Genomic DNA, 18,631 nt, shown 5'->3' with positions numbered 1-18,631 from the left:
TTAACTATCATAACATAAAATGATTAAAAAATTAGATATAATTTTTTTAGTTGACTTATCGATTAAGAGACGAGACGCTAAATTTATTTTTTAAATATTAATTACTCAGAAATTGTGATTTAAAGGCATGTGGTGATCCCATAACTCTTTTGAACATGATCACTTGATCATAATTTCTTCCCAATTGGTGAAAGTAATTATGCATAGTTTTTTATTTTTAATTTCCAGTGATCTTCAGTTTTTTTTTTATACTAAATTTTTTAGTATAATTTCTATTTTTAGAAATAGATATATGATAAAGCAAAGGCCTTCTAAAGATTTGACATCATGAGATATATATCATTATTTGGATTGTATTTTCCAAATCATACTAATATATATATATTGAAGGAATGAATGAATTATTCATGATATAAAAGTTTGTTTTTTTGCTTTGATATGTTTTGTGTTTAGATCATCATACCAAGCATTTTATGACTATATTAGCTTGATAATCTAGCTCTTGAAATGCAATGAATGTATAACTTCTTCAACCCGGCATTTTAATGCAATTATGCATTTGATGAGTTTAAGTCTCAATCCCACATGTTAATTATGATGATCATATGTTTTTGATAAGACAACTGCTCTATTCCATCTTATTTTTTATAAATGCAAATTTTAATTTCTATTTTCTTTAGTAGGATCCGTACTTATCATGTTCTATCATATAGAACCTGTCAAGATTTTAGTAGAATTAACACTGATGCTCCACTCTTTCGGCATTCGAGCAGCTGGGGACTCGAGACTATGATCAGGGACACAAAAGATTCCACAATTTGCTATCAATCAAAGTTTGAATCGGCATATATGGAAATCACTTTTGCTCAAGCTTCAACACTTTTAATAGGAGTTCTTTTAACTAAATCGCTTGGCTTATCATGTTTTGTTTGAATCCGAAACATTTATGGTGGTTAATGACGTCAGTAGCATTGGCCAGTTCTTTTTGTCGTGCAGGATTATCATTGGTAGGATTAGATTTCTAGTTACCACTTTTATATCATATGTATTTAGTTTCGTGCCGAGATCCAATAATCAACTTATCCATAACATAGCTAATCTTAAAAATAATGAATAAAATAGATTATTAGATTCTTTGGTGGATGTAGAAAAACAATTAATCTAATTCGAGAACTCCTTTTGATTGTTAAAAAAAAAAAAAAAGTTTCAGTAGAATTAAAAAGAGAAAAAAAGTCTGCAGACTTATTGGAGATCAACAACTATCTTTGCTACATATTATGCTACAGTTCAATTAGTATGTAACTTCCTTTTCCACTATTCTTCAAGTTAGTGGGGGAGCCACACTAATTTAGGGGTCATAAAATATGATTTAGCATATTAAATGAACTCATGAAAACACAAACTCATCAAACTCAATTACCACTTATTTTATCTTATGAGTTTGATGAGGTAGTAATCCATGAGTTACTTTAGCATTGCAGTACAAGGAGGGCCTTTCCAACAAATCTGAATATAATGGGGAAAACCATTACCTCACATGGGTTTGGTTGTATATAATCTACATGAAATCCTATGTCATATACAATGTACTCAAATGTTAAATCAATTATGTTTCTCGTTCTAGTCAAAGTCGAGAGTGTGGCATGCAAGAACCTTAGGAAAGGGAAATATCAAACCAAACAACAAAACAAGTATACTGCTTAATGATGCATCCACCAACATTTTAAATATTCAATATCATGAAAGCTTAACATCAAAAAAAAAATATCATGAAAGGTGTTGCTTAGTAGCTGTCTGATACATTCTTTCTTATTCAGGACAAATTCAGTTTTGCATTCATCAGCTCGAAACCATACATATCAAGAATAAATTAAAAGAAGTAAAAACAGGCTCTATTTGCATTGCAAAGACGTTAAACTTAAACAGTAAGGGAAGAGCCAGAGTTCCTCCTGCACTCGGACAACATATCCAAGTAGAACTGACACTTGCTGATGTCGGTTCCGTAGAAGTTAAGGCACTGCAACAAAATATATGCGAAACATGAGTGGCTAACTTCCAAAAACCTTTCACGAAACTCTTCAAACACAAAAAGTATGGAAAAAATAACACTGAAATGAAAACAGGATGCTAAATAAAACACACATGACAAATCCATACAACAAGCTTATTACCATTTTACATGTAGTATACAATGATGTGCCAATCTTTACAAGAACCATATTCTACTTAAATGTATTAATTTTCCAGTTTTATTTCAAATAATAAATTTGTCCAGGAAATGTTTATTGAAGCAGAAAATATTATAATCATGAAGAACAAAAAGGGTCAAAACTAAAATTTGTAGAAAGAGAAGTTGGCCATACATCTTGGAAGCTCTTGTTTTGAACACTGCATGCATCAGAGCCGGTAACACTGTTTGTGGAAGGAGCCGGGGCAACTTCAGAGGCCACATTTTCATGTTGAATAGTACGAGGACCCATCACAGAGTCCACAGCTCTGTGTGCCATTGCACTTCCAGTTCCGAATGCCATTCCTGGGAAAACAAAATATAGTAAACTGAAGAGTAAACACCAACAAGCTTGAGCCAAAGGATATATCATATATGTATGAATGATTTACCAGTATGACATGATTTCAGAAAGGGAGAACGGAAACATAGGCAACAAAAAAAAGAGAGACCATATTCATACCCTGAGCTATGGTTGATCCGATGCCTCCGAGCAAGGAACCACCACCAGGCTGAGCAACCGCTGGTGGAGGAGCAGGTTGTGCTGTATGAAAAAAGTATCAAACCAATGTCAATATAGAATATAGCTAAGTATAGTAACAAAACTTGCAGAAAGTTAGAAATTCTTTTGAAGATAATTTAAAAAACGAAACTTGGTACATTCATTTCTGGAAGAACACAATGTTACCTTGTTGAGGAGCTGGGCTGCGTGCTGGGGCAGGACGAGGAGCAGGTCGAGATGCAGACCTTCCTGCAAAGATCATGGAGAAAAAAAATTAGGCATGGGTTACTCAACACGATAAAATATCGAAATACAAAAGTTTAATCATACAATAGCTAGGTATATAACCAAAACCAAATATTCCATCTATGAATCAAATCGAATATACATCCCAAAACAATGAAATCCGAAAATTAACGACAGAATGGAAAACTAAATTTGCATGATAAATCATCTGATCTGAGATTCATTTCGTTCAGAAATTGAATAAACAAAAACAGATTCTAGAATCATGAATACCGCATTAATCAAGAGTAAGTAAAATCAAACAAGAAATATGAATTCCATACCTCCAGAGCTTCGTCGAGGCATTTTGATTGGTTAAATTGAAGACTGATTGATTATAGAAAATTTTCAAGCAATTAAGCAAACAAATACTTAAATATAATCTTCTCACGATCACGAGGTGTCGATCGAATAATAGTATTTGTAGGCTTCGTGGTTTTGTTTTGGTCCAAACGCCAACGGGAATGGCTGTTTCCCCCTCTCCAAGGAAATACTGACGTGTCGAATTTTAATTGGTTGGTTCAGCTAGTTTACAGGTGGTTATTGTTTGACTAGATCAAACTCCAAGGATATTCCCGATTAATCTAGAAACTCCAAAGGCGATAAGATTTAAATTTATTTATTAAAGTATTAAACACATGGTATTTTGTAACTATTAAAAAGTCCTTCAATTAACATCAAAAAAAACAAAAGTCCTTCAACACAAAATTTCCATGTCGAGGGCCCCTTCTTAGTTTTTAATTTGCAGAACACCCCCAATTTTTGTCCGTTTCGATCTGAAAGGCTCCCGTTTATTTTAATCACGTGACGTCCGGTCAGCAAAATCAACGACTTAAAGTAGCGAGACTTTAGGTTTTACGAACTCCAATTTAGTCCCTGTACTATTGTTAATTGGGAAAAACTCTCTTCCAGAGCGTTAGAGGGATGTTTTACAACCACCTGTCATACAAATTGACATGTGATAATTGTTTGGTGTATAATTTTAATTTAATATTAAAAGGCTTTGGATCGACCTGACTTTTTAGAGAGGAAAGCCAGTTCATGAATGTAATCCGTTGAATGGTCTCGATGGAAAATATTAAAAAGTATTACAAAGTCATCCTTAACAATTTTTTTTTTTTAAAAGAAATTGTCTCATTTCAATTATTGTATGGTCGTAGAAAAATCTACTAACGCAGGAGATAAATTTAAGAGTCGACTCATCAATAATATGATTTGTTTCGATGCTTTTTTTTTAATAATTCATGAATCACCCATCGTCACGATCAAAAAATGGAGTACGTAGTCGATCAAATTGTTTTGTACAAATTAGTGGTTTCGTCTGTTGGACGGATAATCTATACATTTAAAAATTAATAATTTAAATATATATAATATAAAAATTATATAATAATTATTTGTATAAAATATTATTAAATCTATGTAAAATATTATATCAAAAAATAATTATTTTAAATTTATAACAGTTATATTATTTTTATTTGATTTCAAAATTTACAATTCGTATTTAATTTAAAATTTATTTTAATAAACATAAAAAAAGGTAAAAGATATATATCAAGATTTGATTTCATAATAAAATTTATAAATGCATCTAATTAATTTAATTGTTTCTATTGTTTGAAAAATAATATATGCACGAAGAATATAAAACACTATAACGGATTTTTATGATGCATAATAGTTTAATGAAAAAATTAAAAAAAATACATATATTATAATTTAATTAGGAATATTTTTTTAATAATATGTCCGTTTGAATAGGAAAAAGGAAAATATGTCCCATTTAATTGGAATACAAAAAAAGATTATATAAATTTTATAAGGAATAACTTTTTAAATAATAAATATGAAATTGATTAGGAATAAATTTATTATATTATAAATAAATAATTGTTAGAGTTTTATTAGGAATCATTATATTATTATTGTAGTTTGATTTCTTATTTAGAATAGAAAAAAAATAATATCATTGACTTAGAATTGTAACTTGAAACCTAATTAAACTCAAAATTCTAAAATACAAGTGTCAAATTACTATTCATGAATAAAACACCATGTGTCGGATGTTGATTTGATAATAAAATTTGCAATTGAATTTACTATTAGAACAAATTTAAAATTAAAAATCTCGCTATTGTATATAAGATAAGACAAGTCAGTGGTCCCGTCCGTTGGATAGAAAGTTCGTACCTTTAAAAAATGAATAATTTAAATATATATCATATAAAATACATAATAATTATTCGTATTAAACATGATTAAATCTATGTATATATTATATTAAAAGAGAATTATATTAAATTTATATCATTTATAATTATTTTGCTTTGACTTCGAAATCTACAATCCTACTAAATTTTAAATTTATTTTGTTTTTAAAAATAATAAACATAGTTAAAAGGTAAAAGTTATATATCAAAATTTGATTTCATAATAAAATTTATAATTGCATGTAATCAATTTAGTTGTTCCTATTGTTTGAAAATTAATATATGCTAACTTTAAAATATATATATATATGCTTGTTTTAATTAAGAATAAAAAAAATATATATAATGAGGTTTTATGAGAAATAATAGTTTAATAAAAAAATAAGATAAGATAAGATAAAATAATATATATTATAATTTAATTAGGAATTTTTTTTTTAATAATATGTCTGTTTGAATAGGCAAAAAGAATATGTCTCCGTTTTAATTAGGAATCGGAAAAAAAATCTATGAATTTTATTATGAATAATTTTTTAAATAATCGATAGGAACAAATTGAAAAAGTCTCTCTACTATCTATAAGATATCAATTATAATTATTTTAATTTTATTTTAAAATCTATAATCATATTAGAACTAAAAATTTATTTTGTTTGAAAAATAAAATATGACCATTTTAATTAAGAATAGGAAAAAATATAGAGGATTTTTATTAAGAAGAATAATTTACTAAAAAAATTGAAAAAATAATATATATTTTAATTTTATTTAGGAATAAGTTTTTTAACAATATGCCAGTTTGAATAGGAAAAAAAATATGCATTCTTTTTAATTAGGAATAGGAAAAAAGAATATAATAGATTTAAATTAAGAAAATTTGTTAATTAAAAAATTAGAAAAATATATTGTATTATAATTTTATTAGGAATGTGTTTTTATTGTGTTTTGATTTCCTAACTAAAATAGGAAAAAAAATATTATTGACTTAAAATTATAACTTTAAACCTAATTAAATTCAAAGTTTTAAATTAGGAATGTAGTTTAATAAAATAATTAGAAAAATAATAATATATATTATTATTTGATTAGGACTACTTTTTTTTAACAATATGCCCATTTGAAGTAGAAAAAAAAATAAAAAATGTATCCGTTTTAATAAGGAATAGGAAAAAAAATATAATGAATTTTAATTAGAAAAAAATGTTTAATAAAAAAAATTATAAAAAATATATAGAGTATTATAATTTTATCAAGATTTAAAAAATAATAATGGATAGAAAAGTGATTAGTAATAAAATTATTATATTAGAAAAAAGTAATTGGTAAAATTTTGTTAGGAATCATTATGTTTTTATTGTGTTTTGATGACCTAATCAGAAAAGGAAAAAAAAATTAATATCATTGACTTAAAATTATAACTTAAAACCTCATTAAACTCAAAATTCTTATATACATGTGTCTAATTACTATTCCTTAATAAAATGTCAAGTGTTGGAAGTTGATTTGACAATAAAATTTGCAATTGAATTTGTAATGGAATTTGTAATGGAAACAAATTAAAAAAATTTCTCTATTGTCTATGTATAAGATAAGATTAGAAAAGGAAAAAATAATATCACTTATTTAAAATTATAACTTGATTCCTAATTAAACTCAAAGTTATAAAATACATGTGTCAAATTACTATTCGATAATAAAATACCATATCTCGTGTGTTGATTTGACAATTGAATTTGTAATTGAATTTGCAATTAGAAAAAATTTAAAATTAAAAGTCTTGCTATGAAATTTTACATTTTAGATTTTGAGTAATGCACAAATACCCTCCTCGTCACATTCACTTGTTGGCGCCTCGAGAAGAAATGTGGGAATACCTACTACATTGCCTACTGAAGAGACAAATCGTGGTCAAGAACATGGAAATAGGGCTAGTCCTTCGAGCAGTTGGATTTCTTCACTGCTACATATCTCTTCTGCCAAGTGATCACAAATTTAATAAATTTGGTCCGTAAATGACTAAATCTTGAGTTGGAGATACATAACTTGTCTTTATCAAGAAACCAACAGTTGGTTGTCTTGATATTCTTAATTTTGATTTTAGCCCCTGCAGAAGATTATAGGGATTCATATTGTAGGGCGCTGTAACGGTATGTAATGAAATGGCTTCATAAGTTTCTGCTTGTATAATTAATTCAGAAGCTTCTTGTGTTGTGGTAAGGCATTGGTTGATGATGTGAGTTTTTAGGAAGTGCTCCTTTTTCTGCTCGATGCCGGCTCACATTATTTTATTCTTTAAGGTGACTACAAAGCATTGATGTTGTTGTTGTGATATTACCTAGCTTACAAAGCATGTCTCATGTGTTGTACATAAAAAAGCCTAACTGACGTTAACCCCCTGCCGTTAACACCAATTTCTGTCTAAAATAAACTGACGTCAAAACAAGCTAACTTCATACACTACTGCACGATTGTTTCTAAAAGAAACCAAAAACCTGATTCTACTTGTGTGGCCATTGAATAGCCGATTCTAGGTTTCTTGGATTGAAGAAAGTGAAAGTTACAGAGAATGTCTATGTGGTATAGATGTCGAAAATAGCCGATTATACGTCGTCAATTTCGATTAGTGTAAAGGTATAATCATCAACTCTTCGACAACAGCTCAGATTTATTCTCTCTTATTTTTCTTTTTTTACTTTGGTCCCTAAGATGAATCAAGTTATTCGTTTATGTAGAAATATTTATTACTTAGTGTTGACATGCTAACTTTTTGTAATTACTCGTAAAGTTTGTTAAAAACCTCTCCTTTTTGTGCAAGGAACATGCAGTGTAGAAGTGTTGAATGTCATAATCTTATGGAAACTCCAGAGAGTGGTGTATGCGGTGTAGTTGAAGGTGATAACGATGTTGATATTTTCGTTGGACAAGTAGTGAATAATATGGAAGAAGCTTGTGCTTTATACAGCAAACATGCCTTTCGAATGGGTTTTGACATTAGAATGGGGAATCAACAGTGTTTTGCTGGAACAAAAAAAATTGTTTGAAGCGATTTTTCTGGTCAAAGGAGGGTTTTAAGAATAATGAATCCTCGGTAGAGTTTTCCTATTTAAGGCTGAATTCGTGTACAGGATGTAAAGCGATGGCTCAATTCAATGTTGGAGCTAATGGCTTATGGACAGTATCTCGATTGGTTAAAGAGCATAACCAGGAGCTTGCAAAGCCTGGACATAGGCATTTTTTGAAATCGATGAGAAGTATTATCGAGGATAAAGGTAAACTTATAACTCAAATGGTTATGCTGGTATAGGTACAAATAAAGTTTATAATTATATGTCTAAAAAAGCTAAAGGGTTTGATAAAGTTGGCGATATATCCAAGGATTTTTACAATTTCATCGATAATGAAAGACTGAAAGTGATTGAAGCTGGTGATAGTCAAAGTTTAGTGAATTACTTATAAGACGTCAAACGGAAGATCCACTCTTTCAGTATAACCTGCAATTTGATGGTGATTCGCGCTTAACTAATGTATTTTGGCGAGATGGAAGATCTCGAATCGACTATGATTGCTTTGGGGATGTAGTGGTATTTGACACCACTTATCACACAAATAAATATGAACCGATATGTGCATCTTTTGTTGGAGTGAACCATCATTGGCAAACTGTTTTGTTTGGGTGTGCATTCTTGCTGCGTGAGATTAGTGAATCATTTATTTGGTTGTTTTAAAAGTTTCTAGAGTCTATGGGGAATAACCCACCGAAAACGATAATGACCGATCAAGATAGTGTTATGGCTAATGCAATTGAACATGTGATGTCTGATACTCAACATCGACTATGCTTATGGCATATAGCGAAAAATACTCCATCTCACCTGGGCACTTTAAACTCTGATCCTGACTTTACTAAATTATGGTACAAGTGCATGAACGCATGTGATTCAAAGAAGAATTTGAAGAAACATGGAACAAAATGATTAATGATTGTAGTTTATGGTCGAGCTAGCTGGGTCGACCAAAATTAAGTGCGCACTGAGACGACTCCAAGTCTCGCTCTGCCATGTCAAGTTAGTTGCGAAGCTCCACCTTTCGGCTATTCTATAGCTGACGAGCTTGAAGAAGAAGATGACAAAGCTAGTGTGACATCGGCTCCTATCGACGAGAAGAGTCCCTCTGACTCTTCTACAGTTGAAGAGGCAATCACGTTGTCCATGGTTCCCAACGATGAAGCACTCATGGTTCCGCCTACTGCAACTCGAATTATTAAAAGGGATCATAGTGAGGTAATTTCTAAGCTTGATACGAGTGAAAATGATCTAGAGAAGTCTCTTGTTGATACATGCTCAAGTTTTGTGCAATCTGATTTGATAAGGGATTACATTGTGTCGAAATTGAATCCTGGAAATTTTGAGATTGTCACTGATAGTATTACGAGTGATGATGTTGGGATAATTTTGAAATTGTATGATGAGGTTGTTCACCGTTGTTATCTATTGTCAATTACATCTCTGAAAACGGCTCGAACTGATTATATTGGTGGGAATATGTCGCTGTTTTTAAATGCAAGTGGTAGCAGCCTCCTTATGTCAAATATTACCAGCCGTACCATATTACACTCACCCTTTTATCCCGAGTTGGCCGAAATTGTGGACTGTATGAACTTGTCTCTGATGGTTTGGAAGTTTAGGCAGAAACGAACCGACTATTGCGATGAAAACGTCCACCAGACTTCAGTAAATGCAAGGCTGGCCATAATTCATTATTGCAGCCCACTTTGGCCCCTAGGTAATGACTTCTTTGCTATCATTACTCACAAATATTGCTATTGTGTTCCCTTCAATGATTCTTTGCTCTACCATGTGGATTTTATTGATGATAAGTTAAGATGTAATGGTAACGAGCATAGCACTAGTTGTGGGTTCTACTATAAGGGTCTCCCTGAGTTGCTATTTGAAAACCAGTATGGAAGTTTTGTTGTCAATGTTGTGATCATCTTTGGGAAACCTATTGTTGCATTGAGCATGATTGTGGAAGTGAGTTTCCTACTACGTAGAAAACTCTTCAAAGAAAGGGAGGATGATGGCGGAGCATCCCCATCATTTCTCAAGGCTAGTCCCTCATCGGTCAATGACGGAATTCATAATCTAAGAAGTCGTCTGATCAATAGCATCATCTGGATCTATAAGATAGCATGGCTGGTCTAGGTAGGGACATTAGCAATGAAGGCATAAGAGTTGAAGGACCAAACAGTCACTCGCAGAAACGTCTAATTCTACAGCCAGGGAGGTCAGTTCTGACGCTCAGAAGCTTGAGGACTAAAGTAGAAATTCGCTCAAACTGTGCCCATGTCATAGTTTCTGTTTATTTTCATATTAGCCCTTAAACTCTATTTTGTGTAACACGAGGGCCTGTCCTCGTTAGACTATAAATATGTGTTGTATTGATCATTTTAATTCAGACTTTGATGAATTGAAGAAAGGCTCCAAGTGAGCTTGTTTATCTTTATTGTTGTCTTGTTAGGGTTTGTGTAATTTTCCCAAAATTCACATTGATTAAGGGTTTTGTGTTGTTATCCCAAAACACACACTTACTTTCGTCTCGATTATATACTAATCTCTACTATAATCACCCACACGCCACACACAAATAGACTACAACCCGTTTCTTTCTCCCAACCCCGATCGGAATCCTTCAAAGCTCCACTCCGGCGACTGCTCCGTCAACGTCCTCCGGCCGTCCGCCATCAGAATCATTATGTTTTTATTGTATTTTTATTTCCTAATTAGAATAGGAAAAAAATAATATCATTAACTTAAAATTGTAACTCGAAACCTAATTAAACTGAAAGTTTTAAACTATATGTTTCAAATTACTATTCAAACAGGCATATTATTAAAAGAATTATTCATAATCAAATTATAATATATTATTTTTTTCTAATAATTTTTATTAAATTATTAACTCTAATAAAAATCCTCAATATCTTTTCTTATTCTTAATTTAAACGGACATATCTTATTGTTACAACATTCTTAAAGAAACTACCGTTAATAAATTTTATTTAAAAACAAAGCAATCATATATGACCAAATCAATAAAAAATTACATTAAAAACATTATAAATTTGCGATCAACTGAGTTTAAAAATTTGAGCCAAAATGAACTATCATGTTCGTTCATGTTCATGTTTGTTCATGAAAAACTAAACACAAATATATTCGTTCATATATTGATTGTGCTTATAAATGAACGCATGCGAATGGGCTTTTTACGAACGAACACGAACGATCAAATGAACATGAACACAAATTGTCACCCTTATGTCGGAGGAACAGTATAGACTTAAAAACCAAACGATTGCTTTTGCAGATAAAATAATGCCCAAGAAGAAACATGGAAAACCAAGTTAACCTAAAAGCGGCTCACGGCCGAACTACATGATATATTTACCTAGTTTAATGAAAGAGAAGTTTCTCAGGATATTGAAGACAACATGGGATATAGGGGCCAAGGTGATGAAGAAAATCAGATTTCTGTACAATCTGGGAGTGATTTAAGGAAGGCTAATTGTAGCATAAGAACAGTTTCATCTCCTTACCATAAATATGATATTCAACAAGCTGCTATAATTAGGATGAAGCTATTATGGCCTTTATTCTGTCTTTATAATATGGGTTTGGGAGGATTGGAAGGATTCTTTTATCATAACATGGATTCTTACTACCCGGTACAAGTTGGGATTCTTATTATACATAATGACAAGGCTTGGAAGAGGAAAATATATGTTAGGATCGGCTACATGATTTTATTCATCCTTCATTTTACGTGTCTCAACTGGTTGTATCAAATTGAGATTGAATATCTTTTCAATCCATTCGCCATGCCTCCTTCCAACATAACACGACCTTTATGCTATGTAGTCTTTGTACTGGTGGTAATCAATATTGTGACTAGACAAGTAGCAATGGTGGGAAACTATTTTTGTAGCATGGATTTAGAGAAAACTAGATACCTAAATTATAAGCGGGAGGCTCAAGTATTGAGAGAAGCTGATTACATAATAATTCTAGTCAATACAATATTGTTCTTGAGTTGTGATGGGTATCGCTGGAAACTGTCTTCAGCACTAGTGATAGAGCTTTAATTATGCTATTCACTAAGCATGTGAGAGCTTCTGGTATTTTTGTATATATGCCATGAGAATGTGCCCCTATTCTGCTAAAATGTAAGCACATGTTTTGTGAGCACTGTCTATCAGAGTGGTTTGATGGTAAACGTGAAATGACTTGCCCATTGTGCAGGGACCTTTGCTAACCTTATGGTACACTAAGAAAATGGTAAGTTTCCCGTCTTTAAATGATTAATTAGTTATTATCGTTCTTGGCTTTGCACCTTATGGTTTTTAGCTATTAGGACTATCCTACTGAAGCTTCTAGACTTAAAAGTTTTAGAAGCGAAAGTATTCCCTTTTGGACCTTAATATATCAGATGAAAGTTTATGCTCTTGTTATGGAAAATTCGTAATTCATGCACTTCATCAGGGCATATTCTATCTACGATCAGTCCAAATTTTTAGCTGTGTCATATTGCATGCAGATTGAGAAGCTCGTACCATTTACTATGTGTTACCGTTTTTGTTAAGCTTTTTGGTTTGCTATTTACTTAGGAAATTTAAGGAGGTTAGAATTAAGAGGTAGTCTCGTCGAAACATAAGCTTGGATTGCTATAATGAAATTCCTTGAAGCTTTGTCTTTCTTATTTTTAATTTATTCGAACATACTACCTCTATCCCTAGTTAAGAATCATATTTCCTATTCATTTTACATAAGAAAGATTGAGGGAGTATTAGAATTTTGATGTTGAATACTTTCAATGATTTTGAGGTCCCTTTTGTAAATTTGGTAGGTGAACATTGAAGTGGTAAACAATTAAGCAATTGTCTTAAGAATTCTATTTGGATCTTTTCAAAATACATAAGGTTTCATTTAATTTTAAGCGTAGAATATTTTGATAAAGATGTCAAATGTCATCACTTGAAAACAATGTTCTTGCCATGATTAGTCTATGAGGATGGTCGATATGCGATCGTTTATGGTTTGGTAATTAAGTTGAACTCGAATTTGCTAAAATGATTTTGAGTTTGTAGAAAAATAAGACTGAAGCTTACTGATTTTGTTTAGATTCAAAGGTGATGACTTCTTGCCTCAACTAATACCATGAAATATTTTTTTTCTTTTCTTTTTGGGTACTAATCTTACATATTTTCAAAAGCACAGGAAATTGAAGAATATATATATATATATATATTAATGTCCAAAAGGCTCGACATATATATATATATATATATATGCAAGAAAGATTAGTTTCCTTTCCCGTGGACAACATAACGTAAAGAAATCTAGACTTTGTTAAAGATAACTAATTATTAATCTAGACTTTGTTAAAGATTTATTATTTCTTAAACAAGGGCTCGACATATATATATACACAAGAAATATTACAATATTAATTGTCAATTTAGACTTTGTTAAAGATAACTCATAAAGATAACTCATTCTTGACATTTAACAAAAGTATCGTAAAGAAATCTTTCTATGTCGATGAATGAGATTGCTTCCTTTCCTTTCACATGGACAACAAAACCTAAAGAAATCTAGACTTTGTTAAAAAAGATAACTATATTACAATTTTCCAGACTATAGGCAGGCATGTAATAGGGTACAAATTACAAAACCTAACATCAAGCCTTCAATTTTGTACTCGGGTCTACATCTGATAAGTTTTTCTCTAACGCTTACAAGATTTTCGAAATAATTTCTGGTCACGGTGGTCAAACTGGACAGATTTGAGCGAAAATCATCAAACTCTTTTGAGGAGGGCCATTGAGCATCGATGAACTTTTTGAGTTCCTTCTTAGCACATTGATGAAGCCTTTCCAAACCAGTCTTCGCCTCGCCTTGCATATATTCAAAGAATTGCCTCTTAGCCATTTCATGGTCCGGCAGGTAATACCCATATGCATATGTCCATTTTAGAACACGCCTACATTCAACAATTTGATGCCACGCCTCTATTAAAAACTTCATTTGGGACTTGGTGGTGTTGAGTTTAACTTGGAGCGTTTCAAGATGCATGTCTTCCATCTCTTGCAGATCAGCTAGAGCTTTTTGCCTTGACGATTGATTGCTTGCCCAACGCTCGTAGTAATGAGTGTACCTCTCTAAGGATCTCTTTGCCATCTCTCGGATTTTTTCAGCTTCAACGTACAAACCTTCCTTCATAGCTACTTCATATTTGTTACAAGCAAAATTTTCGCCCGTCGTGTCACCGTGATCAGACCCTGCCCCGAGGCATAGGCAACAAAACTAAAATTTACACGGCGGCGTATAAGTCATGTGCGTACATTCGTGGTTCTTTTCAATTGGACGTTCTGGATCGGGCTTGGAATTAGCAAGGATCCAATTCATGTTTTCAGACTCGGCTCTGTTCTTCATAATCCACTTAGCAGCTGTGGCACAGTCCATAGGACGGTGTGCTTCCTCCGTGCAATTCCAGCAAAACTCATATAAGCAAAGGTAGGTAACATCCATATATTCTCCCCGCCACCATGGGAAGAAAATTTTCGAATAGAATTCTCGCACCCAGGGGCAGGGCACCACTTTGTTGTCTTTTTGTTGCCGGCTTCAATATAAGACCGCATAAGATAATGTAAGTACTTCTTCTTATCTTCATCATCAGCTGCCAACTTATTTATCATGTGCGGACCAATTATAGGACGACAACTCGGATCGGGACATCTCAGCAACAAACATCCAAGACCTTCATTAATAGATCTACTAATGTAACTTTCCCAACAAGTAATGCAAAACATATGATCACAATTTGCAGTCGAAGCTGTCTCGTACTTAGGAAAAGAGTCAAAATATATCCTAGAAGTTAGAAGGGATTGAGCAATAACTGACAAGCCAACGGATTTCCTGACTTTTTCTTCATCAGCAAACCATTCCTCATGAACTCTACGGACACTCTAATGATAATGAAGGAGCAATGTAGTTGCTTCTACTCTTGTTATTGAAAGGACTGAAAAAACTCTTGAAATATCATCCTCTTGTGCTCGTTCTATATCCTCGTCACTTAAGACAGTATAACTAAGCTGAGGGGCAGCGACGTCGTCGTCTCCCACGTAATCATCAGAAGCATCATAGTCATCGTCGTTGTAATCATTATCGTAGACCTTTGATCCACTGTAGAAACCACCATCTGATGAATTATCGACATCCATGGCAGGCGACGGTACGGTGGAGAATTCGATAAGCAGGCCTTAATTACCAAAAATAGCTCTTATTTTTTATTTTATTTTTGTTTAAGTACGAGATTGGGGTTTGGTTAGGAAAGCAATCTAGACATTGTTATATATAGTATCTGTGTTCTCAAAGATGGAAATAGAATCAGAGTAGGACTATCGTATTTAAAAAGGTCAAAGAAGATCATTTTATTGCTTTTGACTAATGCAAATACTAACATCTAAATATCTTTTAGAGTGTCGGTCATATCACTTAACATCTAAAAAAAAATATCACTTAACATCTGAATTGATTAATCCTATATAAAAATTAACCTGCCAACTATTTATTCACACATAAACATTAAAACCTCTCTCTAAAATTAAAACCTCCCTTCGTCTCTCTAACCTATTAAAAAACCCTACCAGTCCCCTCCTTCGGCCCCGCCGCTGTCCGGTTTTCCCAGAGGCGATGGGGCTCCCCTTACTTTTAATTTTGTCTCCCTTTTTTCTAGATCTCTATCTTTTGGGTTTTTGTTTCATCTCCCTTTTTTTATCCGGCGAATTTTCTTCTTTTCGCTTCATCGGACTTGGGTTTTTGTTCCGGCCTAGGAGGATGATGTCGGTGGTTCGACAAATCGGAGTTGTGTCAAGATTTTGTGCGAACCGGAAGTTTGTTAGGGCTGCTTTCGTCGTTTTTTCTGGTCTTTTCTCTTCGAAATGAAAATCTTTGGTTTTGGTGCGGTGGCTGGCGGTGGTTGAGCGGGAGAAGGTGGCTGATGGATCTTTCTGTTTGGCTCACGATCACTCTATTATTGGCGATTGGAGTTCCGACGTCGTTGGCCGATTCTAGGCTCTTGTACGAATCGGGTAGCTGATATAGTCAACGGCGGCGGGGGTTTTCCGATGTGTTCTCTCCTTGGCGGTGATTCGGATTGTCCATGGCATGGTGGCTGGTGGTTGTTGGGCAACTGAAAGGTGCAGCCGATGGGTGGCTCTGTCCTTCCCTGTTTGTTCCGGGAAGTTTTGGAGTCCGCAGGGGCCTTGACTATAACCGATCCATCGGAGTGTGATGTCTCCGATCCCCTCGAGTCGAGCGATGGTTATTTGGGAGTCTGTTGTAGCTTGTTTTAGCTGTTTAATGTTAATTTTTAGATATAGATCAAGGGTTCTTAGCGATGTTTGTCCATTGATATCGTCTGATTATTCTCATGTTCGCTATGAGTTTGTTCAGCTCTCAATTCTGCTTTGTTGTTTAGAGTTGCTGCTCTTTCGATTTCCATTATGGAATTTGAGTTTTTGTCAGTCAAATTATGGGATTTACCCTCAATTCTGGATGCTTTTGCTCCAAGCTAAAGTTCATCCTTGGAAAAGTCTTGAAAAGTTAGTCCGATCAGCCGCTTAAGCAGATTTGTGCGCTCCTTCGGTTGCATTGCTTCCATGGCTTTCATGCCATGGATTTCTTACTCTCGAGTAAGGAAGAGTTGTTGATGCGGATCTTTAGACGTCGTGTACCGGCTTTTGATCAATCAATCGATCGATTTTCTTGAGGTGTCTACTTTATGTGTTGGTATTGAGTTAGTGGTTAAATTTTTCATATTCTTAGCACTTTTCTCATATTGTAATCGCTATTACTTGTATCGTTTCACTATTAATTAATGAAATACAAATTATCCTCTTAGAAAAAAAAAACCCAGCTATTCACACAAAACAAGCTATCCTAATTTAGGATAAGTGTAAACTGTAAATCAGTGAAACTCTCAAAATAACTTAGTCCAAAAGTACTTGTTCTAACAAATATTGAGAATAATATTCTTTTTTCTTTACCATCTGAGGATATATCACATAAAATAAATTTGTAATAACTATTATTAAGTTGTTCCCTTTTATCTGTTTTGGTAAAATAAGTTAGTGGACTCGTCCGTTGGACGGAAAATCTCTACCGTATATCATATGAAAAATTATATAATAATTATTTGTATTAAACATTATTAAACATATGTCAAATATTATATTAAAAAGAAATTATTTGAACTTTATATCAATTATAATTATTTTAATTTTATTTCAAAACCTAAAATCCTATTAGAATTAAAAATTCATTTCTCTTTTCAAGAATAATAAACGTAGCAAAAAATAAAAGTTATATGTCAAGATTTATTTTGATAATAAAATTTATAATTGCATCTAATCAATTTAATTGTTTCTATTGTTTGAAAATAAGATAAGATATGCCCGTTTTAGTTAGGAATAGTAAAAAAGAATATAGCGGATTTTTGTTAGGAATAATAATTTGATAAAAACATTTTAGAAAAAACTAATATATATTATACTAATAAATTTAAATAATATGTCCGTTTGAATTGGAAAAAAGAAATGTGTTCGTTTTATTTAGAATTGGAAAAAAGAATATAATGGATTTTAATTAAGGAAAATTGTTTAATAAGAATATTAGAAAAAAATCTATAGTGTATTATAATTTTATCAAGAATAATTTTTTAAATTATAGATAGGAAAAAAATTTCATGTGTCAAATTTATTTCGCCAATAAAAAACTATGAGTCGAAATTAATTCGACAATAAAATATATATACACATACACACATATCTATATATATCATTTTTAATTATGATGAATGAGAATAGAATTCGTAGAGAATATATTCCTAATTATGAATAAAATTATTATATTAGTAAAAAGTAATTGGTAGAATTTTATTAAAAATCATCATATTTTTGTTCCTAATTAGAAAAGGAAAAATAATATCACTTATTTAAAATTATAACTTGATTCCTTATTAAACTTAAAGTTCTAAATACATGTGTCAAATTACTAGTCGTTAATAAAACGCAATGTGTCGGACGTTGATTTGACAATAAAATTTGCATTTCATTTTACAATTGGAATAGATTTAAAATTAAAAGTAACTAGTCAGTGGGCTCGTCCGTTCGATAGAAAGTCTATACCTTTAAAAATTAATAATTTAAATATATATCATATAAAAATTATATAATAATTATTTATATTGATTATTATTACATCTAAGTAAAATATTATATCAAAAAGAGAATTATTTTAACTTTTATATCAGTTATAATTTTTTTATTTAATTTCACAATGTATA

The 18,631-nt window shown here is 31.9% G+C and overlaps 2 protein-coding genes and 1 pseudogene across 2 annotated transcripts; 1 reads left to right on the top strand and 2 right to left on the bottom strand.

Moving 5' to 3' along the window:
• Positions 1-1,918: 1,918 nt before the first annotated feature.
• LOC139881491 (uncharacterized) lies at positions 1,919-3,320 on the bottom strand. Its single transcript, XM_071865959.1, has 5 exons — positions 3,299-3,320; positions 2,916-2,978; positions 2,691-2,771; positions 2,364-2,533; positions 1,919-2,017 (listed from the first exon to the last, which is right to left on the bottom strand). The coding sequence occupies exons 1-5, from the start codon at positions 3,318-3,320 to the stop codon at positions 1,919-1,921; spliced, it is 435 nt and encodes a 144-aa protein (XP_071722060.1).
• An 8,397-nt stretch (positions 3,321-11,717) lies between these two features.
• Positions 11,718-12,368, top strand: LOC139881490 (uncharacterized). Its single transcript, XM_071865958.1, has one exon. It carries the CDS (start codon positions 11,718-11,720, stop codon positions 12,366-12,368), a length of 651 nt encoding a protein of 216 aa, XP_071722059.1.
• Positions 12,369-13,964: 1,596 nt separating this feature from the next.
• LOC139881489 (probable E3 ubiquitin-protein ligase ARI7) lies at positions 13,965-15,506 on the bottom strand (annotated as a pseudogene).
• Between the last annotated feature and the right edge of the window lie 3,125 nt (positions 15,507-18,631).

The sequence above is a fragment of the Rutidosis leptorrhynchoides genome, unplaced genomic scaffold (assembly GCF_046630445.1).
Source record: "Rutidosis leptorrhynchoides isolate AG116_Rl617_1_P2 unplaced genomic scaffold, CSIRO_AGI_Rlap_v1 contig164, whole genome shotgun sequence".
NCBI lineage: Eukaryota > Viridiplantae > Streptophyta > Magnoliopsida > Asterales > Asteraceae > Rutidosis > Rutidosis leptorrhynchoides.
The sequence above is the reverse complement of the archived record's forward strand: the minus strand, read 5'-3'. Positions and strand labels throughout refer to the sequence as shown.